The sequence below is a fragment of the Peromyscus leucopus genome, chromosome 11 (assembly GCF_004664715.2).
Source record: "Peromyscus leucopus breed LL Stock chromosome 11, UCI_PerLeu_2.1, whole genome shotgun sequence".
Lineage (NCBI taxonomy): Eukaryota > Metazoa > Chordata > Mammalia > Rodentia > Cricetidae > Peromyscus > Peromyscus leucopus.
This window is the reverse complement of record NC_051072.1, coordinates 6398642-6422042: the sequence shown is the minus strand read 5'-3', so window position 1 is coordinate 6422042 and position 23401 is coordinate 6398642. Positions and strand designations below refer to the sequence as shown.

The 23401-nt window shown below is 45.9% G+C and overlaps 1 protein-coding gene across 1 annotated transcript in view; it reads left to right on the top strand.

Moving 5' to 3' along the window:
• The window catches only part of Ankh (ANKH inorganic pyrophosphate transport regulator), a 137326-nt gene that overhangs the window by 76131 nt on the left and 37794 nt on the right, over positions 1-23401 (top strand). Inside the window, exons 2-4 of the mRNA XM_028868168.2 lie at positions 6820-7036; positions 16355-16473; positions 19799-19882. Coding sequence (XP_028724001.1) covers positions 6820-7036; positions 16355-16473; positions 19799-19882 — 420 coding nt within the window. The remainder of the gene's footprint in view (positions 1-6819; positions 7037-16354; positions 16474-19798; positions 19883-23401) is intronic.

The following is a 23401-nucleotide window of genomic DNA, read 5'->3' as shown; positions in this document are numbered from 1 at the left end:
CAGATCATTCGTCTTTGTTCCTGTGTTGAATTCAGACATCCATGGTGTTAAGTAAATTTGAGAAAATTGGTAGCAAATGAACCTGTCATGTTCTGCCTCAAGGTGACCAGAACACACAGCGTATGTGCAGTCGTGGGACCTGGGGGTACATAGAGTGATATTGAACAAGAGAGAGAAAAAAGCATGGTTAGGACGGAGTCAAGAGGTTTCTTCTTGAGATGGACAAGATGCGTGCTGTACACGTCCTGATAGGCAGAAGCCAGATCAAACAGGAGCAAATACGAGCAAGGCCCCCCAGAAGATTAGAGGCAATCCCTTGATCTCCCTGATCAGACTGACCTTTACACTGTAACAGGAGCAAGGCGGCGAGGAAAGGCCTGGGCCATAGGTGTTTTGTTTAGTTACCTTATGTTAGGGAACAAGCAAACAGGAATTTAGGAGAGACTGATGCCCTTGCTGTAGAAGATGCAGGAGGCCGGGTCCTTCTAAAAGGGAATGAGGACTACCATAAGGAAGATTGGAAACAGCCAAGCTTCTGTCTGCACCATGGAGGCTGGAGACTGTCATGGAAGCGGGTTAGGTTCTGTACCAGATTCCAGCTCTTCTCCAAGTTGAAGCTTACAGAAGATGGGAAGAGTAGACTGGGTAACTAAGTACTGAGTCCCAGTCTAAAGACTTGACTTGTGTGTGTCTCTCTGAAGGTGGCTCACAGTGACTGCTTGAGCTGTCATGGGTGTGGGGTGACAGCAGGCTTGAAGGAGCAGGTGACATGTCCTGAAGAATCTCAGTCTGCAGTTTAGCAGACTAGCCTGGTCTCCCAGTCCCAAGTTCAAAATGTTAGGTGTTGCTGGTCAGTGGTGATGCACACCTTTAATCCCAACACTGAGGAGGCAGAGGCAGGAGGATCTCTGTGAGTTCAAGGCCAGCCTGGTCTACAGAGTGAGTTCCAAGACAGCCAAGGTCACACAGGGAAATCCTGTCTCGAAAAACAAAAACAAACAAACAAACAAATGTTGGGTGTTTAGGACTTCCTGTCCTAGACAGTTTCTTCCAGGGGAGGCCAGATCAAACCTGTGAGTTCTATTTCCCTGAAGGGTGTAAATTTTACTTTTTAATAAATGTCCTGTGATTTGACAAATGTGTTGCATCAAAACAAAAGAGCAAATAGGCAACCACGAATCTGGACAACGCTAGGATAAGCAAGACGGAAGTGCCCGCGACCCATCGGTTTTTCTGGAAAGTTGCTGTGCCTGTAAGCCATGCTCCGCACTGCTGCTGGTCTTCAGCGGGGATCTGAAGTGGGAGGAGAGACCCGTGCTGTCTCATGTGGGACTAGGACTGAATTGTGAACAAGGGGTAGCGTCGTCTTTAGCATCATCGTGTGTTGGGGTACTATTAGGTCCAGACACAATCTAAGCTCAAGTGTCTTTGCTTTGGAAAACTGAAGGTGTAGGAACCGGCCTTGAACTAGCAATTCTACCTTCAGGGAGACCTCATTCATCTCAATGGCATCGCAGCTGCTTTTTGAGCTGAATCTTAAAGCCATAGCTGGTCCCCTTCCCAGCCACAGCAGCCTCCCTTGGCTTGGCCTAAGATGCAGCTGGGTTTCAAGCAGCATTGCCAGAGACCTCTGACCAACCCACTTAACTTGGCAATGCAGCCTAGTCACATGCCAACAGGACTCGGCGTGCGTGCCCTTGACAGGCTTGGGTTTATCCCCAGAGACCTACATGGAGGATTCTTGGCTTTCTGGTCCTTTCTATCTATAGCCTTCCCAGAGGATCTCTCACAGGCCACCAGCTTTAAATGCTGTCCCCATGCTGATGACTACAAAGGAGGTCTACACCCAGAGGGCTCCCCTACATGCCACACACCTGGGTAGAGCTTTACCCTCTCGGTCTCCACTACCCTATCTTAGGAACTCCGAACTGCTCAACCCTGAACCTCAACAGTCATCCGTTTCCCCCTTTGCCTCACACCCACCATGAAGACCATCTTCTGCTCTCGTTACTTAGCCTCCAAAGTATCTGGTTCTATCTGCCTGTAATCACGACGTTTCCATGCCGCCAACCCTGGTCTGGATTCCCCCAGAGCTCTTGATCTCCTGCTTGTGCCCTTTTCTCTCCAGGCCACGCCTGTCTCCACAGCTGGTGACAGAACTACATTCTTTGCCCTGGCTGGTATGATCTGCTTTTTCAAACTCTCCTTGTGTGCGCTTCACTCCTGAGGCTCAGCCTTCCTGCTCCTCTTCATCCCGCCGGCTCCTCACCTCTCATATGTCAGCTCCAGGGCTCCCTTATGGGGGTTCCTCAGTCTCCCTAAATGAGTTTCTCCAGGACTGCCAGTTCTTGGGCATATTGCTTTCCTTCAGGACACCTCACGGTGGATGTTTATACTTCTTACACATGCTTTGATTTCATTCTCCAGTCTGTCCATCCTCCTGTCATACAGGGATACCCTGCCAAGCTGTGGTTCTGGGGACAGAGCCATGCCATGTCGGTCTCCGCTCCCTGGAGCTTGTACTCAGAGGAGATAGATACCTGACATAACAGTGAATATACAATGTGCTAGGAAGTGAGTGTGTTGTGAACAAAAGAGAGGGGGGTAGATGGTACAAACAACAGGTGGCTGAGGGACATGTCAGAGCCTAACAGATGGTAAGAAGTCATCACAGAGAAGGGGAGGATGAGTGGTCTGTCCCCTATGTGGTTTTGAAGAAATGTAAACTGTGTGGAGGTAGTTCATTTTGGTCCACCTCTCAAAAATGCCTGGAAGATTAAAGTAAAAAAGCAGTGTGTGTAAACAAAGCCATAAAGTAGAACAAAATAATCTTATTACAGATGGGTAAATAGCAAAGGCTAAAAATGCATGCAACAAGTTCTGTGGAATGATCAATGGTGCTTCATAATAACAGTATTCTGATATCAAGAAAATCATAAAATTAATAATTTGGGCTGGAAGAAACTACTACAAACAAGAATAAAAAGAACCAAAGCATTAACCTAGCACATGTTCTTAATTCTGAAGCTTTTTATGAATTTCAATATTAAAATCAGGATAATTTTTTTTTTTGAAGTGAGGTATGCATCTAACAGCATCACCACAAACATTAGATCAGTGGGATGTCTTGTGGGCCACAGCATCTCCTGACTGAAAGTCCTTGCTCTCAGTGTCCTTTTTAGCCTAGGAACTAGTGCCCTGTGCACAGCCTGTCCGTGTCTCTTCCGAGGTGAGTGACCCACTCAGCAGTTGAGTGATGGAAGCTGATCCAGGCTGAAGTCTGCCCATGTGAACCCCGTGCTCTTTCCTCAAACTGCCATAGTTGTTGGACTTAATGACCCTTCTCAACCTTGCCAGCAGCTGCCGTTAGCTCTGCCCTTCTTCCCGCCTACCTCGGCTCTAGGTTTAGGACTCAAACCGGAAACTGTTGGTGGAAAGAGAAAGTACAGCCAGGACTGATGGGTGGTTGTAGTTATTTCTTTAAAAAAAAAAAAATTGGTCAAGAAAGCATGTAAACAAAAGGTATGCTACTAAGTATATTTGAAACTTGTGCTAAATAATGTCATTTAAATTTTAACATACTTTTTGCACTAAAAATGGTTCACTGGCCAGTGAGATGGCTCAACAGGACTAGGTACATGCTACCAAGCCTGACAACTTGAGTTCAATCCCTGGAACCTACATAATGGAAGAAGAGACCTCACTATTGCAAGTTGTCCTCTGACCTCCACATACATGGCCTGGCATGTGTACACACACACACACACACACACACACACACACACACACAACACACACACACACAGAGTAAATGTTTTTAACAAAAAGACATTTAAAATTTAAAATCATAGACTTTAGGAAAGATGGGGAGGGTTTAAACTAGTACCATTTCTAAGAGGCTGAGAAGGGGTTGCATGGTGTAACATTGGCACTGTGAATTCTGTGGGTTTGGGGAGGTCAAGAAGGGATTCCATGGTGTTATGTTGGCACTGTGGATTCTGCAGGTTCTGGGAGGCTGAGAAGCTAGCAATTAAAAACTGTTCTACATTGACTTTTAGTGGAGCCAGACCTACGGAGAATAGGTTCTTGTATTCGTACATTAACAAGCAAGCACATCCTGAAGAGAGTGGAGCAAGCAGGATAGGGTGTTAAGGAGAGGAAGCAAGAGTCGGTGTCTGCTGGAGTCTACCTCCAGGTCCCATGGGGAACTGTATGTGAGTGACCCACATGGAAGCAGGGAACTCATCCTCATAACCTGTGACTATCAGCTCTTGGCTCCTGCCACCTGGGGATCTGCAGGACATGATGGGTACCACAGGTTCACAGTGCACTAACTTGGTAAACTTTGAAGCGTAGGCAGGAGCCTGTAGTCAGGCTTTTCTTTGGACCATCTGCTCACATGGAGACTGATATTAATGACATGGAGACAGATTAATTAGGAAAGCTCAGCCTTGGCTTAGGCTTGTTTCTAACTAGCTCTTATAACTTAAATTAACCCATTTCTATTAATCTATGTGCTGCCTCGTGGCTTTTTACCTCATCTCTGTACTGCTTGCTCTGTGTCTCCTGGTGTCTCCGCCTTCCTTCCAGAGTCCTCTCTGCCCAGAAATCCTGCCTAGCTATTGGCTGTTCAGCTTTTTATTAAGCCAATCAGAGTAACACATCTTCACAGTGTATAAGAAGATTATTCCATAACAGGAGCCCTCTAGTTAAACACAGGATTTATTACCTGGGAGTTTCTTGGTTTTTAGTTTGCCCTGTGGTATTAAGGTATTTGATCTGCTTTGATAGAAGGAAACATTTGCTTCCTAAAGAAACAAACAAAAACTAAGAGTTATCACTGCTCTACAAACACTAAACTATAAACACTATCTCGTGGATAACTTCAAGTTACTACAGGGAAAAAGAAGATAAATTAGAAATAGAATTGAAAAGACTTGTCAAAAACTGGCATTTTAATTCCACTTTTGTCAGCAAAAGAATTTATTCCTCAGCTGTCATACATTTTTGTTCTAGGCTTTTCTAAGGTTGTTTCACACAGTGGTATTTTTCTACAAATGCATCTGGGACTTCCCAGTGGTGCCTTGCGCAGAAGGTTCTGCTCTGTCGGTGTTCACTGTGTGACTCAGCAGCATCTCTCCTAAAGACAATGAAACAAAGTGTCCATGAAGAATTGAAGCCCTTGAGTTTTGCAAAGCCTGAACTGACAGTGTGTGATATTAGAGACCTGGCCTTCGGAATAATTTTCAGTAAAATATGAAATACCCCAACACACACACACACACAAACACACACACACACCATAGCATGTCTGCAGTCTGAATACATTGTATAAGCAGGTGGTGTTCAATTATAATTGGAAGGGTTTCATCCCTACTTAGTGGTACATAAACCTAAGTGGTACATAAATAACATACTTTACAACCAACAGCCTTACAGCCAGTGGAACATAGAAGGTATTTGCTTTTCTAAAATTTAGCGCAATGATTCTTAAATATTATGTGTTTGCAGAGCCATCGTGGGTCTGTTGGTTGAGTCCAGCTTTTCGTCTTTCTCAGACTCCTTGGCACACTTAGTGCTCTGCACGGCATCTTTAAAGACGATTGCAAAGTGGCACTTAGGCTGTGCCACAACTGTTTACAGAGAAAATTATGGACTCCTATCTGCCCAGAAGAAATGGGGCAGACAGGGAAAACGCATTTCTGCTTTGAGTTAGCGTGCTGAACCCAGCTTTTATGAGTGTGACTGTGCTGTGGGAAGACTCTCCTGTTGGGAGAGTGAACACAGCAGGCGAAGACTTTGGGGTGTCGTTATTTTAAATGATGACTCTGTGACGGTGGATACATGTCATTAGACTTTAGTAAATCCTACTGGAATGTGGGACACAAAGAACGAGCCCTCGTGTTGACTAGAGACGCGTCATGACAGGGTGTCAACACAGGCTCATCCTTTGTAGCCAACGCCCCACTCTGGGCCAGGATAGCTGGGGAGACACTGTGCTTGTGGAGGGAGGGGACGAAAGCGAGCTCTGTCATTTTCGTTCACTTTTTCCAAGAACTTAAAGCTACTCTAACAATAAGTCTACTGTAAACAGTGTATAACCGGTCTAAAGGGAAAAGGGCAGGCGGGAACAGAGAGGGTAATGCGGAGGACAGCATGGTGTGGGCTTCTCTTAAGTGGGTCTAGATTTAGCTACACACACACACACACACACACGCACGCACGCACGCACGCACGCACGCACGCACGCACACACACACACACACACACACAAACACACACACATAAACACACACACAAACAAACACACACACACGCACGCACGCACACGCACACGTGTGACATTTCAGGGACTATTTCAGGAGGGAAAAGGGGATCAGAGAAAAGGGGTTAGGTCAGGTGAAGGTGAGGAGGTGAATATGAGCAAAGTAGCCCAGGCTGAGCTAGAACCCAAGAACCTCCAATATGTTGGGATCACAGGCATGAGTTACTGCAACAGGCTAGGAGTTTTAAAACATCAACTTTTAAATAATACTCTTAGAACTGTCTTTTGATACTCAGACATACTGTTGGGTGTGTTACTTTCCCTAATGGGTAGGTATCTCCCCCGAAAAAGGTATTCAGGATGAAGCTAATGTGAACAAAAAAAAAAAAAAATGAAACGCCAGTATTTTCTACAAACTTAGGGGTAGCCTCACCCTACCCACTGCCCATCATTTCCCTGGACAGTGCATCTGCCAAGTGCCATGTTGGAGGTGGCATTCCCCAGAGATGTGGCTCGGTCTCTCATGCCAGTGTTGGTTCTTCTCTCCCTTGCAGGCCTTGAACCGGGGCATCGCGGCCGTCAAGGAAGATGCTGTGGAGATGCTGGCCAGCTACGGGCTGGCATACTCTCTGATGAAGTTCTTCACGGGGCCCATGAGCGACTTTAAAAACGTGGGCCTGGTGTTTGTGAACAGCAAGAGAGACAGGACCAAAGCCGTCCTGTGCATGGTGGTGGCCGGTGCCATCGCGGCTGTCTTCCACACCCTCATAGGTAAGGCTGCGGCCACCACTGGGCATTTCATTTGAGTCGCTTCTTTGTCTTCTCAATGGCTTTAAATATAGTTGCAGGCTAAGTGGCTTCTTTAGTAATTATTAAGCCTTCCTCATGAATATTTCAGAGGATTGAAGGATTGAAGTGTGTGCTCTCCTGAATCAATAAAATTTTAAAACACTTTTTTTCCCCCCTGAAAACTATAGTTTTGTGCCTCTGACTCCCAAAGTCAGAGAGTGAGTGGTTTCATCAGGAGGTGAAATCTAAAATAGTAGTAGTACCCAATGGTATTTAGCAATAGTACCTAAAAAAAATAGCATTCCAGGAGGTGGACAAAATAACAGATAGCTCCGTTCTCAAAGAACAGAAGTATGGCGGCTGTTATTTTGAATTCGTGCTTATTACTACTGGGAACAAAACAATGACAGGTTGTTTCATTGAGATTAATTTTCTCCAGGGCTCCTGGATGTTACTTTATTCAAAAGCATGCCTAAATACCCTTGGCAAGGCTGTCGCTGAAACTAGAAAGCTAAATCCCAACTACAGTGACCTTGTACATACATGCTCCTGAAGACCCAGGAAAAGCATGTTGTATCAGAGCTGGGCTGCTCTACTTCTGCCTTCTGGGTGGTCCTAGAACTCATGGGGGTGTGGTTTCAAACAGCTTTGTCTACCTGGCGTAAAACTTGCAGGGCACATCTGTCGGAGCCGGTTGCCTACAGCACTTTGAATGGTACTTCATGAGTCCGCTGTGTACCTTAAATGGTCACTGGTTGTATGAGAGGTATGAATGTCACAAAGCAAAGGAGCCACAGGATTAACCCAAACCACTTACGGTGTATTCATTCGTAGAATGCCAGTGTTTACTCTCTCAATTATGAATCAGGGAGTAAATAGGGAAAGGACCTTCGTGGTTTTCCCTTCTACCGTGGCATAGAATTTTGTTCTAAGAGCAGCGCGGAGGTGAGGAGGCCCTGCTGGTGGGTGAATTCAGCTGAGCGCCGATATCGATCATTTCATTTGTGCTTAAGAGCTCAGGGGGTGGGCAGGCCGAGCTGGGGCCTTTCTTTCTATCAGCTTACTCCCTAGTGAGTGTTTGGACCCAATTTCTGCGGCTACATTTGATTTGAGTCATTTCCAAAGACGGCATATATATTGAGAAAATGGTCATCCATTTTAAAATAAAGGTCTTGTCTACACAGGTAAATTAATTCCTTTTTGCTATTCGTCTTTTTATGAAGACCCTAAATAAATCCAGCTTCCCCTATTTTAGCCACAGTTGGATGAGACTTTGGGATGATAGCTTGTGACTGTCAACTACTAGGAAAGAGAAAAACTGAGCAGAGCGTGTTATTGACAGTCCATGAGGAAAACGTGACCTCTGAGCTTTGCCATCTTATTGTGTTGTAGTTTTGAGAGAAGGTCTTATGAATCCAAGACGCCTCAGACACGTTCTGTAGATGAGATTGACCTTGAACTTCTGACTCCCCTGTCTTAGCCTTCTGAGCTCCGGTTACCAGCATACACCACCACACTCAGTTCCTGAAGCAAGGGAGGTGGACCACAGGGCTACAAGCAGGGCAGGCAACGTTTTCCTGACCGAGATATAGCCCATTGCTTTTTCCTTTTAAACATGGAAATTTTAAGATGCTAAGATCTTAAATTTAAATCAAACGTACTCTTTATCCCACTTAGACTAAATAATTTTACTACACTTGACTTTTTTTTTTATAGCTCATACTTCTATTCCTTCCACCTAACAAATGCTTTGACCACTTTCTGAGTAAGTATACCGCACTTGACTTTGAACCCCTACATCTAGGCTCTCAGGATTCTCTCTGGGGCTTCCCTGGCAACCCCACTGGTGAATCTCTCCCATTTCTGCTCTTTTGCATCAGGCATCTTTGCACACGTTCTCTCACCTCTTCTAGGAGTTTGTAAGATCTTCCCATCTTGTCTTCTGTATTCGGTACTGCAGCTCCCCTCATTCCCCCCTCACCCCTCCCCCCCGCCCCCCCCCCCCCCACCCCCCGCACCTCTTCCTCTTACTATCTTCTCAGTCAGTGAACGTTTCCCTACAGTGCAGTTTTCTGCTCCAGGTACATTTCATCTGTAGGGGACGCCGAAGCCCATTTTCACCTCTTAGTGAGGGTGAAAGCAGTCAGCTCCTAACTGGGCTTGCGGCCAGGGCCACTGATGCAGATGTGAAAACCTCACACAATCACCTCTGCTTGAACTGAGAAGCCATGGTGTGAGCCCTGTGCCTTCCTAATCACCTATGTCAGGGCTGAGACCGAGGGAGCAGCAATTCTTATCATGTACACCCCCTGGGCGGGGCATGCCAGCAAGAAAGCCACAAGCACAAATGCATAGAGCTTAACGCCAGAGTAAAAAAAAAAACACAAAAAACACAACCGAGAAATCTGAGCATAAACTGAACTTCTCTATATTATTTTTTCAGACAAAACAAGTCTGTTTCTTTAGTCATTATTTTGTCACTGCTTTGATGAATTTAACTCTTTTCTCAAGTCCGTGTGTGTGTGTGTGTGTGTGTGTGTTGTTGTGTGTGTGTTCCTTCGTTGGTGTCCATTTCTAGAACTTTAGCATAAGCTGATTTCTGCCAGTGAGAGCCTTGAGAGATGATAGCAGAGTAAACCCGCGGCAAAGCAGGGGGCCTTTCCCACCAGACTTGGAGGAATTAGGGCCAGGTAGTCATGACCAAAGGACAAGCCCTTAGAAGGAAATGAAGAGAAGGTGGGCACAGCCATGTGTTTATAACACAAGAAAAAGGACAAAAACAAACTAGTCCAGACTGGAATTGGACAGGTGCAAGATGGCTGCCATGTGCTGGAGCCAGAGTCAGATAACCAGCCAGAGCTTAGAGCCCAAGCCTAGGAAGAGATCTGCTGGACACATGGAAACCAAAGAGCATTGGAGAGGGAGAGGGCAGAATCACAAGGAAGAGCAGCGTAGAGCCAGGAAGCCATTAACGGATGTGATGGGGTGCCTACTATATATGCCTTTACCAGTAGTGGGCACATCTGTGAGGCCTCAAGGATAATCCCATGGGATAAGCACTCTAGTGCTCATGCATGTTAAATAGAGCTTTAATCAATAGAGGTCACGTGTTCTCAATGTGCATCTTTAAACCTCATGGGCTCTGAAAATCTCCTTCACATTTAGACCAGTTGGCTAATTGTAGCCAGATAGTGGCTACAAGGCTGCTGATGTCATCTCTGTGCGCCAGTTAGTGGCTACAATACTGCATTTACTGGATGTCCTTTGTTGCATCATCTGTTATTAATTGTTCTTGTCCCGATGAAGGAAAGAACCTACTGTGGGTCCTTCTCATTGCCTGGGCAGTAGCTAATGTCATCGTCTTCCTTCACGCTTGTTTTCCGATTTTCTTTTCCTCACTGGAGAGTGAGCCACAGGCAGTTTCTTGTCCCTAAATTCTGCACATGGGTGTCAGTTTTCCAGACACAGCTGGAGCAGGCTCTACCAACCACATGGGCTCTTCCTCCGAGAAAGCTTGGTGGAGCTCGTGAGGGAAAGATGGCTCCAGCTCTTACTTCGAGACACCCAACCGACCCAGGCCTCATGCCATGGAGCAAATGAGTAGACAGCTGGAACTGTGTTGGATTTGGCAGCCTTTACCTCGAGAAGACTCTGTAGCTGTCAAGTCCCTGTCAGTCCCATGTACACCCACAGCCTGTCTCTAACTAGCTGAACTGCAGGAGCTTTGAACAAATTCTTTGGGCGGCTGCCACTTAGCCTCCCTTTGGAGTTGAATCATAGCTGTGACTTCTTCCTTGGACTCACTGTGAGACTCCATTTATTAAACCTGCAGAGACAGGACTTGCCTCCACCACACTTGAGTTACGCCTGGCGGTCATGGTGCAGGTAATATTCCGTTGCTTGCGCTTAGCAAACCTGTAACAAGGACAGGTCGCTGACCTGATATTGTAGTTAGTTCGGGTTGAAGCCCGATTATTTTCACCTCCAAGGGCATTGTGAGTCCCTCTGACTTCCTTGTTCATACAGAGGAACTGTTGCTGTGCAGTTTGTTCCCCGTGGGAGCCAGCTTTATGTTCTGAAGGAGCCTAGGAAGCCAGTAGGGGAACTGAACACACACAGGCTCGTAACATAGGTAACTAAAATAATCTCTAGACTGTTCTTTCTGTCTGCCTTATCTTTTCAGATTCCCTACTTACTCATGAATCACAGACCAACCCTAGGAAGGGTAGATGGATTCCATATGGAAAACCACACCAATCAGTTTTATTTATTGTCTGAAAACCCACTGTGAGGATGGGGAATGTAATGGGATATTTCCATGGAGTCTATTTGATGGTCAAAGGAATTTACTTGGGGAGGGTTAACTCACAACCAGAATAAAGGAGTTGGTCACAGAATCCTGGAGGTGTGGGGCATGGTCCAACGCATTTCTCAGGAGAGCTCTGCCTTGATATGCACCAGCATCCAAGACCTCAAGGTAGCAAAGAGAAGAGATCATCTATGCACATCCCAGGTCTTAAGGGTCCCTGGTGGTCACCCAAGGGGCATGTACCTAGCAGCTACCTGCTGCCTCACTAGGGGTGGTGCTTCAGGGCATGGCACCAACAACCACCCACTACAGGGATGTTACTCAGTAGATAGAATGTTTGCCCAGCATTCACAGAGCTCCATATCTGAGTCCCAGATGTGGTGACGCACACCTGTAATCCTAGAACCTGGGAGGTAGAAGCAGAGGAACCAGAAGATCCATTACATCCTCAGTACAGAGTGAGTTTGAGCCCAGCCTGGACTTCATGAGACTTTGACTCAAAATAATAGAGAGAGAGAGAGAGAGAGAGAGAGAGAGAGAGAGAGAGAGAGAGAGAGAGAGAGACAAAAGCTGCCCCGGGACTTAGTGGGTTAAAAAGCAAACGTTCACTTTTGGCCTCCAGATCATGGCTGGCCAGGTGAGATTCCTTTGGACTTCACTGGGCTCCCACCCACATGAGCAGTTGAAGATCAGGATGTGGCTCCCCTGACAGTGAGGGTGCTCTCTGGGGATGGCTGTGTGGCCTCTGCTGAGTCTTTCCTTACTCTGCCTCCTTCCTAGTCCAGTAGTGTTGTCTGTGCTCCTTTGGATGGCTGCGGCTGGACTCCCGCTGTCAGGGTGGAGGCACAGCACCCTGAAGTCAAGAATCAGAGGCACTGTAGCACCCCTTTGTTTGAACACTGCTGGCCAGAACACATTGCTGGCCAGCCTAGGGCCAAGGGGTGGGCACATAAACCGTACAGCATGTGGCAAAGGAGCTGAAAACTCATAAAGAGCATTGCTGTAAAGAGGTGGGAAGATCGGAGGACACTTTTACAATTGCTTCTTTGGGGCATGATGGATTTATCAATGTTTTCGATTTGTAGTTATCAAAACCCAGGTTACTTCCTGGTTTTTCACTCAGGAATACAACATACCCTCCAGTGAGATGCCGATAGCCATAGTAACTTATAATGACTCCTACTTTGCCAAGTATTGTACCAGTGAGGCTTTGGCTCTCGGGATACAATCTCATGTTTACTTTGCTTGTATTATGCGTGGTCCCAGGCTATTTCTACAAGACCTTGGCCATATGTGCACCTCCCATCCCCACGCTTTCCAGACAAACGCTGCTCAGTACAGAGCATAGTTGAGTCTATTATGCATCAGTGTCCCAGCTCTCGTGCAGAAAGCTGTCCCCTTCACAGCTGGGTGATTGGCACAGCGCCCCATATGAATAAGTCATTCAACACATATTTGCCGAAGTGCTTTAAATGTGGCTTATCAGCCATGTAAGCACACGCTCTTTGGAAGCAATACATACAGTAGAAACCCAGGATGAACTTGCAGGCTCCTACAAAAAGCCTCCTAAGTAGGACTCAATGAGTCAATAAATGGTCCTGGAGAAACTTTGACCCATCAATACCTGGGCAATTTGAATTAAAACAGGTGTTCTACCTGTTTCTGCATTTTACATCTTGGAAATGACTACATTAGGATGTTACTGAAATTGATGGGGTCTCGGTTCCCAGAAGACATTCTGTCTTAGATAATCTCTCATTAATGTGACTATGTCGCAGTTTGCTATAACTGCTGGTAACTCCTAGCCCTGCAAGTTTGCGAAGCACTGATTGCAGAAAGGACTGCTCTCGGTTGCCTGGGGTAATGAGATCAATGAACTGAAAGGGACTTCCTCGCTCTTTGTTTGCTCTAGTTTTGAGCCTCTTAGGGTGCATCAACTCAGCGTCCTCCTCCTGTTTGCAGTCATAAAGCCCGCTTCCTCTGCTCAGGCCTTGTTGAATTTGTTTTATAGCTCTCCTCTTTAAGGAGGAAGACTAGTTTGCAGAGCAGTCTTGGGAAGGTGGTTGTTGGGTGCTAACGCCTACTAAATAGTCATTAGGGACTACGCACAGCGTTTTAGACAAATCACCCCAGCCCCCAGCTTTGGCTGATCTGGAAACAGCTCAAGGGCTGGCTGGCACGGGAGGGTGGAGTTGGGGGACAGAAAAGATGAGGTGGAAACGGTTCCTGGGATTTTATGCACACCATGTCCAGGGTGGAAATAGCCACTTAGTTACAATCAGATTCTTCTCCCACAGAAAGAATAAGTAAGAAAATAGGAGAGAAAAACCGTCTTTGGCTTCCAGGTTTCCCCTCCAGTAGCTGAAAGAGGAAGGGTCTAAAGTAGAAAAAAGCAAAAGTAGCCCTGGTGCCCATGAGTCCCAGATGCTCTGAAGCTGGGTACATGGAGCCGGGCAGGCACTGGGAACCAGAAGAACAAGGGCAGTACTTACATCCGGAGACAGATCTGGGAGAAAGACTAGAGAACCACACTGTGCTTAAGCCGCCATTGACCTTTTTGTTTGTCCTCTTACAAATAAAAGTTCTCATCTTGATGCCATAGTTAAAATCCATCACTGTGAGAGTCAGGATGCTCCCTTCCATTGGTTTCCCCTCTCCCAGGTAACAGGTGCAGATCACGTGCCCTGCTGTCAGGTGCACACATTCCCGGCTCCATCTTTCCCCACTCCCATGCCCTCCTCGGAACCTACGGGGAGTCATTGGTAGGGCTGCTGTATCAAAATCCTACAGACTGTGTAGCTTAAACGACAGAAATTTACAGTTCTGTGGGCAACAAGTCTGAGGTCAAAGTGTTAGACAGGCCTGATTCCTTCTGAGCACTTTGAGGGACAGCCACCTTTTGCCTGTCCCTTGGTTTTGAGACTTTCCTGGCAGCCTTTGGCATGAAACTCAATCACCCAGTCTCTACCCTCACAAGGGCTTTTTTTCCTGTCTTTGCATCTAATCTCTCCCTTTTTATAACTTAACTAGTCATATTGGGTTGGACACCCACTCCAGTATGAACTCATCTTATTATATCTGCAATAGTCCTGTAGCTACATAAGGTCAGAGGTTCGGACTTTGATGTTTGAATTTTAGGGAGACATGGTTTGCCCATGTCACTACTATTCTGGCCCTCATCCCTTCCCTATCCCATGGTCCCTGGGGTCAGGTCTTGTCAGCTGGCATGCTCCATGGACGGTAACCTTTACCAGGGGATTTTCACTCACCCGCTATTCATAGCAGCCCCATGCTCTTGCATGTGGCGCCACTGACCTTTCCGTCCCAGTGGTTTCTGCCAGAGTAGGGGCGCTCGTGTGGGTGGGTCAAGACTGTCTCCTTGCAAGCCCCTGCACAAGTGAACGTTTGTCGATCTCATAAAAAAACACACACACGTAAGTAAAAAGCGGCCAAGAGAAAAGAAAATGTCCATGGCTCTGCCCCCAGAGTAGACTGTGTGTGAGATGCAGGACTCTTACATTCGGGCTTTGTGTTTCCATCTGCTGAATGCCGGGCTGAGTGTACCTCACTGCAGACTCAGACAAAAGCGCTCACCCTGCCTTCCAGGGTCAGCTCGGGCCACCTGTCTGCTTCTCATCTCCGTCAGGGCTTCTGATCCAAATGGCAGATCCAAGCACAGCTGTCTCTTCTACCACCCCACCCCACCCCCGCCACCCCTCTACAGCAAGTCTCATCTTCCCAGAGCTGCTCTTTCCTTCAGGATGTCCTCTCCTGGGGCTTCTCTTCTTGCTCCTCAGTGGCCTTGACAGACCTGCCACTTTCCTCACCCAACACCGTGGCTCCCTCTGCAGCCCTCACCTCAACCCTGCCTTGTTCTCTGGACCTCGGAACTATCTTAGCTCCTTCGGCTACCTGCCCACCATGACCTCTGCAATTCCCAATGATCCAATGATCCATTTTAGGTTCCTAAGAGTCATGTTCAAGGCCAAATTACTACAAAATCCCTGTGACTCAAGACCAATGCTGACAAAGGAGCATTAGGATCTCCGTTGACTGGTTTGTGTGGTGATAAGTTCCTGCCCTCCGAACTCTGACATGGGGGTCCTGTTTTTCATCTTAGCTCCATTATGATGTCAGAGTCATGTCTAGGTGTCATGTGTACACATCCATAGTTATGAGAGCGGGACATATGAGGTGGAGTACTTGCAAAGCCTTGAAGAGCGTCGATTGTTTTTGTCTTAATCTGTGTCCATGAGGTCAAACTAGCAGACTGTCCTTTAGTCTTTGTTAATAGCATCCATCAGGATCCTCAAGGCCTACATCTTTCCTCTTACCTGTTGGGCTTGGTTATACCCTGAGTATGTGTTGGATTCCCTCTGTGCATCAGTCCCACACCATGACAAGTCTTGATGCAGGAGCACTCCCAAAACACCCTCTGGATGTCACTTTCTGCTTCATAGGACAATTTCCAGTAGTGACCACCCTCCTCCCAGCAAGTGTTAAAACTTGTGCTGAAAACTCATGCTAAACTCTGGAAATTTTCTCCTGGGAAATACCTAATAATATTTAAATATTTAGCTTCAACTGTTTCCACCAAGCATTCTGTGATCATGTCAGATAATACCATGAATGTACACTAGGAAATTGGGTAAATCAGTACTTAGCAAATACAGAGGAAAATCAACCCATTGGGAGTCATCCGGTGAGTGAGAAGAGATCATTCCGAGATAGTTGTGGCTTAGAAGGGAGTATATAGTCTGACCTCCTTAGATAAGCATGTTGGAACTCACAAGCATACCTAACACACCAATAAAAGTACTTGGTAACTGGAAGCCCCACCTACCCCACCAGTAAAAGAATGAGATTATGCATGAGTCTCTTCCAGTTTTTTTTTTGACTTTTCTACAATAAGCAGATATTACAATTAAAATGATTTTAAGTGTCTTAGACAAAAATCGTGTAAACACCATGTCTGTTTTGGTCCCTTGCAGCCTACAGTGACTTAGGGTACTACATCATCAACAAGCTCCATCATGTGGATGAGTCTGTGGGGAGCAAAACTCGAAGGGCCTTCCTCTATCTTGCTGCCTTCCCTTTTATGGATGCTATGGTAAGTAGAGGAAACCATGGGCTTTCCTTTTTCTTGAGGCAAAATATATTTATCATAGAATTCACTATTTTAAGCATTGTTATATGTCTGGTTCAATAGTAGGAGAGCATTCATGTTTCTAGAGTGCCTTTTATGTTGCAAATTAAAACTGTTCCCATTAAATAGTAATTCCACCTCACCAAGTCCTATCCCAGAAACCACTCTCCACTTTCTGTGTCTATGAATGTGACTATATGAAGATACCACACAAGGGCATTCAAACTGTGTGTATTCTCTTGTGACTGGCTGATTTTGTTATAGACAGCATCAATGTTCTCTCTGTGCTTTAGAATGTGTCAGAATTTCATTCCTTTTTAAAGAGTATAATATTTCCTTATATAGATAAAATATATTTTTACCTATCTACTTATTTATATTACTTCTCCATTTTGGCTACTGTGAATAAAGTTGCGAACTTGAGTGTACACATATCCTTTGAGTCCCTACTTTCAGTTCTTTGGGGTACACATTCAGAAATGGGATTGCTAGATTGTCTGGTGCTTATATTATTTTTTTAATTTTTCAAGGAACCATCAAGCTCATTTCCACAGCAGCTTACCATTTCCACCTACAGTGTAGGGGGTCCCAGCTGACCCTTGAACTTTAGCCAGTGTCTCATCGATTTGTGATGGTTTTACATATATATCTGCCACACGTTCTAGCAGACGGCAAGAAAGCGCAATTGGACACTTTGATTCGTTTGTTTTTCTGATAGGTTCAGTGACAGAAGATGAGGCTAGGTCTCTCATACACTGGCTGCTTGTGTGATACAGACATGCAGGTCCCACAATATTGCTTCTCCTGAACAGTCGATGGCATCACTTAGTTACCAGGCTTATGATGTAAAGAAAAGAGCTGTTGTGAATCCTATGTCAATAGTCGTGAAGGGGAGGCTTTGTTCTTTTCATTTAGGTATAGCTATAAAGAGACAATACAAAATTAATATGTAATACCTAGTAATAAAATCTTCCACTGGCTTCTATGTAAATTACCGTAGGCAGGAGAGCTGGGTCACCTGTGGCCACCTGCACCTGGATTTCCCTTTTATTACTTTGGCCAGCTGTGTTGCCTCTGGCAGCTGATGCAGGTGAACCCAAGGGCAGTTCAAGGTTGTGCAGTCCCCATACCCCACACTTTTACACAAGGAACCTGGTGCATATAGGCAGCTTCATCAGAGATCAGAGTCAAGCCTTGGTGCTGAAATAGTTAAGGTTGAATTGGATAGACTGAACCTATGATGTCACTCTGTCCGCCTATAAACTGGAAGCGGGGATCTAAACAGAGAGCTGTAATTATACAGTGAATTCTGGGAACCCATGACTTTTCATGGAAGGGAGCTGCAGACTCCTAGATGCTCTGCCTTCTACCCCTGCCAGCTGTTTTCTTTGCCACAACAGCATTTTTAAAGCTCACTACACACTGAGTATCCCTCATCCCAAATCCTAGACCCTAACTTCTCAAAGACCTAAAGCGTCCTGAATGGTAACCACATCTGGAAAACCATACAGTCGATTTCATGTGTGAGATTCTAATTCACACTCAGAAATCCCTTAAATACTGTGTAAACTTACCTTCAGACTCTTTGTATAAGAATACAAATTTTGTGTTTAGACCTGGGTCCCAACCTCTGGTTATCTATCTGTCTGTCTGTCTGTCTGTCTGTCTGTCTCTATCAATCTATAACTTAGATAGATAGATAGATAGATAGATAGATAGATAGATAGATAGACAGACAGACAGACAGACAGGAATTATTTTGCTTAATGTAGTTGTGGTGGTTTGAAAGAAAATGATGCCCAGATTTTGTTACAGATTTTGAATTCTTCCAGGCTTTGTTATCTAACAATTCTAGTCCCAAGTATTTTTGGATAGTTACCCAGCACAACACTAGAGTGTGTGTGTTGAGGGCCCTTTCCTTCATGTTTTATTCATAAATTCTTCTGAAGACCCCAATAGAACAGTAAGACGCTGCTAATAAAAGCCAAAATAATCAACATTTATAAAAAGCAGTCATCTTCCCTATGCACAAGCAGGCATGCACATCTACATACCTGCAGCACTGTCCTTATCACTTGGTTGAGGAGATAATTTTTAGAAGTCATGAAGCTTTTCACCCATGGCATTAAGATAACAAGGCCACCCACAAGGTGCTATTCGCAAATGTTATCTACATTGTTTTTTAGACATTTGACACCTTGGGACCCCAGCGCCAGGGAAGGAAGTAGAAGCAGCCACTGTCACGCAAACTCTTGACCCAGACCCAATGCTTTGCTCATTGTGTTCAGCTCAGATGTCATGTTAGTTCTCTGAGTTCTAGATTGCTTTCGATGGCTGTGATAAAGACCATTGCAGCTTGGGGAGGAAAGGGCTCATTTCTTCTTACAGCTCCCATGTGCAGTCCACCGCTGAGGAAGCCAGGCAGGAACTGGAGGCAGAGACCAAGCAGAGACCATGCAGGAACACTGCTCACTGAGCCACTTCCTATGGCTTGTTCAGCCTGCTTTCTTGCACAACCTAGGCCTACTGGCTTAGGAGTGGCTCTGTCCATAGTGGGCTGAGCCTTTTCCATATCAACTTTCAATCAAAAAATTCCCCCCAGCTTTGCCTACAGACCATTCTGTTCAAGGCTTTTTCTCAGGTGAAGTTTCCTCTTCCGCGATGACCCTAGCTTGTGTCAAGTTGACAACAGTCTAACCAGTACAGTCTTTTGGTCAAAATCGACCATCAAGGGAAGATGTGAAGTTTATACACATCCTGTTGTGAGCATATCAACCTCCACACCCGCTACCTGCTGAGCTTTGCTTTGCCCGCACTGTTTTAGGATTTCCCCCAGCCTCCCTCCAGCACACAAAGCCAAGCTCAGACCCTGGAGACAACGTCATCACAGAGTCCTGATCCTCTCATGAGCTGATGACTTCAGCCCAGCCACCTCAGAAGTCTCGCTCTAATGTCCTTTTGGGGATCAAGACTGCTCCAGGGGAGACCTGTGTCTCCACTCTTGGGGGTCATTCAGCTTCCAGCCATGGAGACCAACCCAATCAGCTGGCTTATCTCCTTATCGGTGCTACTGAATAAATGCGTGCACTCACTCATTCCACTGAAAATCCAGTGTGGCACTAGCCAGCCACCGGATGAAGTTACTTTTACCAGTGAAAGACTTCTCAAACCGGTTGCTCTGACTTTTGGAGGCACAGAGTGTATTTTAGGAATACCTACTAAGTCGTAATGTAAGAAACCCCATAATCCCAGCTACGTCTCTCACTGAAAATTCTGTTTTTTCCGGCAGGCATGGACCCATGCTGGCATTCTCTTAAAACACAAATACAGTTTCCTGGTGGGATGTGCCTCAATCTCAGATGTCATAGCTCAGGTAACTACGGTCTGTGTATCTGTCACAGCTCCTCAGAGTGGCTGTCTGATGAATGATTGACTGAGGGAACCAAGACGTTGAATCTGTATTTACAGTTGTATGGGGGTGGTACTCCCCAGTATTTGGCTCACAGCAGATATGGATTCTGATGGTTGATTGATGAGTGAGGAAAGGCAATATCCTGTAATTGGATTAGTGTCTTACACAATCGTGCTAGGATGAGGTTGTTACAGGTTTAAATGAAGTGCCTGAGATTTGAACCATTGTTTTTAAAGTATGTGAATGTGAAGTGGTTAGGAAGGGTGCGGGCACCATGACACAGTGGATAAAGTGCCTGCTTTGCAAGCTTGAGGATGAGAGGACAGAACCCCAGCACCGGGGAAATGTGTAAGAATGTCTGTCTGTAACCCCAGCACCGGGGAGGCGGAGACAGGAGAATCCGGGGGCGTGCGGCCAGCCAGTCTATGAAGCAGCCAGCTCCAGGTTCAGTGAGAGACCTTTTCTCAAAAGAGAAGATGGAGGGTGAGAGAAGAGATACACAGAAACCTCTGACCTCCACATGTGCATACACAAGTGAGGGTGCTCATGCACATGTGCACACAGGCACACACACACACACACACACACACACACACACACACTATTATACTCATGCACACACACACGCACACACGCACACACGCACGCACACACACACACACACACGCGCACACACACACACACAGTGATAACAGAATATCACCAGGTACTTGTGGGGCCAGTCATATGTGGTCCCTTCGCCCTTGCCCTTGTCCACATACTCCCTACAGGGCGTGATAGAACAGTCTGTCACTTGGTTTCTGAATGAGCTCTTGGGACTCATGGGGTTATTCTTTTTTCCTTCTTTTTTAAAGCTTTATGTCTTGTTATGGGTGGGGCACACATGCAGGGCATCACAGGACGGCTCTGTCCAATCGGTCCTCTCCTTCCTCCTTTGCCTGGATCTGGGAACTGAACTCAGGTCCCAGGCTTGAGCAGCAAGCTCTTCATCTCCTGAGCCATCTGACCGACCTGGGTTTTCTGTTATTGTTGTTTCGGCTTTGGTTTGGGTTCCGTTTATTTATTTGTTACAAGATCTCTCTCTCTCTCTCTCTCTTTATAGCCTAGGCTGACTTTGGACACTCCGACCCTCCTGCCTCAAACTCCAAAGCACTGAGATTATTTTTAAACATGGTTTCTGGTGTGGGTGCCGTGAAGTTCTGTCACTCACACATCATTCCCCACTGTCTTCGTTAGGGTGACTGTTGCTGTGATGAGACACCATGACCAAAGCAAACTGGGAAGGGAAGGGTTTGTTTGACTTAAAGGTTTCACATCTCAGTCCATCATTAAAGGAAGTCAAGACAGGATCTCAAACAGGGCAGGAACCTGGAGGCAGGAGCTGATGCAGAGTTCATGGAGGAGTACTGCTCACTGTCTTGCTCAGCCTGCTCTCTTATAGAACCCAGGGCCACCAACCCAGAGTGGTACCACCCACCATGGGCTGGGCCCTCACCCAGCAATCACTGATTAAGAAAACGCCTTACAGGCTTGCGTATAGCCCTGATCTTAAGGAGATGTTTTCTTGATGGAAGTTCCCTCCTCTCAGTTGACTTTAGCTTATGTCAAGTTGACATAAAACTAGCCAGCACTCCCACATTTCAAAATGAACAGGAAGTTGGTTCCACTGCCTGACCACATTGTCTGAGAAGAGGCCTTTCATTCCCTTCAGTCTCAGGGCTGGCAACAGCCCTGGCCCGCCTTTTTTTTCTTCCCTCTAAGAATAAAGAAGATGCATGCAGTCCTATCATTCTGAGCAGGACTTAGCCATGCAGGGGATGGGGCTTGAGCATAACATTTTTCTGAAGAGAGGTTGGACCATCATTTCAGCTCACACATCCCAATCTCAGTTCCACCTACAGTCAGCTCCTACAATTGTCTTAACTATACAACTTCATCTATAAACCACTGCTTGGAAATAATCTACAGTTAAACTGTTAGGTTTAACCTCCCTAAAGACCAAGCATTAAATTTCCAAATTAATTGCATTTATTCCGTGGGAAAGTAATTGAAAATAATTCTTGCTGTTAGCATGTATGCGTGTGCCTGAATACCAGCTAGCATCATCCTTTGATCTATCTTGTTAATTTTCCTGTACTGCTATTAGAGTTTTGTCCCAGAGTTACGTTCAGCATCCTCTGAGAGCTGGATTAAGCCGCCTTGTTCACTTGCCATTTAATTTGAAGTGAAAGAAACATCTCGCCTTCCAAACAGAAGCAGCAACTCAGTGGGAGTTTGCAGATGTGTGTTATTACAAAGGCGGAAAGACAAAAGGAAGAAGAAGGAGCTTTAGCTCTGCCTAAGATAAATGGAGTCAGCATCTAGGGACAGAAAAAGAAAACAAAAAAAAAAAAACAAAAAAACAAAAAACATGCGTATGGAAAATACTTTGCCATACGCCCACAGACATTTTCCTCCTTCCTTTCCAACCCGATCCTGACCCCTGCTCTTTGGAATCAACAGATCTGGTTGGGGGAAGCCAGCGAGGCTGTGCAGCGAGGCTGAGTGCAGATGCCTTCTGGCTGTTCCTGGTAGAGCAGTTATTTTAAACCTTGTTGTCTGAGTTCCTGTCACAGTGTGGTTGGGGGAATAAATATCATTTTCCTTTGTAAGTCTTCTCTCCTGCCGCCCCCCAATCCCCCACCCCATTTCATTCTTCTCATTACCTGAAAGCTGTCCGGGGCACCTAACCTGATCTTTTGCAAATAAGTCCTATGCAAAGCACTTTAAAGTAGCTACCTTGTCAATGCAAAAACATAGCCATCAGCTCCAAAGGAATAAGAGATGGTTTATTCTGAAGCTAAATATCAGCAACCATGGTCCTAAGAGTACAGATTGAGAGTACCCCAAATTCCATGTCCATAGTTTGAAGAAATTTTTATTCTAACAGTACAAAGAAAATGATTAGTCGAGACACTTGAAATACATCAGCGGCCACAGTATGTAGGCAGGTCACAGCCAAGAAAAGTGGAGAAGACTCAGCTACAAGCTGTAGACGCCTCAGCTGGTGGAAACTGGGGTTCTCGTGAATCCAGAAGGTTTTATCTGTTAGTCCCAGGATGTCAGTTCAGACCAAGGTGGACAAGGAATGGTTGTTTACAAGGCTCAAGATAAATTATAACCAGAATAAATTGTAACCAGGCTGTGGACCTGCAACATTCCAACCTCTCCAGGGCCGCTACAGTTCTAGTCATCCAATCAGCCTCGCGGAAGGTTCCATGGAGGGTGCAGCTTTTTTCAGGAACTTTCGTGGCGTGAAGATAAATCAGTGAGAAAAGTGGTTAGTAATACTCAGAGTTCTAGCAGCAACTCCCACTTTAGGAAACTGCCCCAAAGTGCATTGGTTTCACACAACAGTACAAGGTGAGGCACGTGACCTGTTCTCCACCTCCATGTTGAGTTGTAGTTCCAGGTGTCCCTGTCGGTGACATCGCCGTGGAC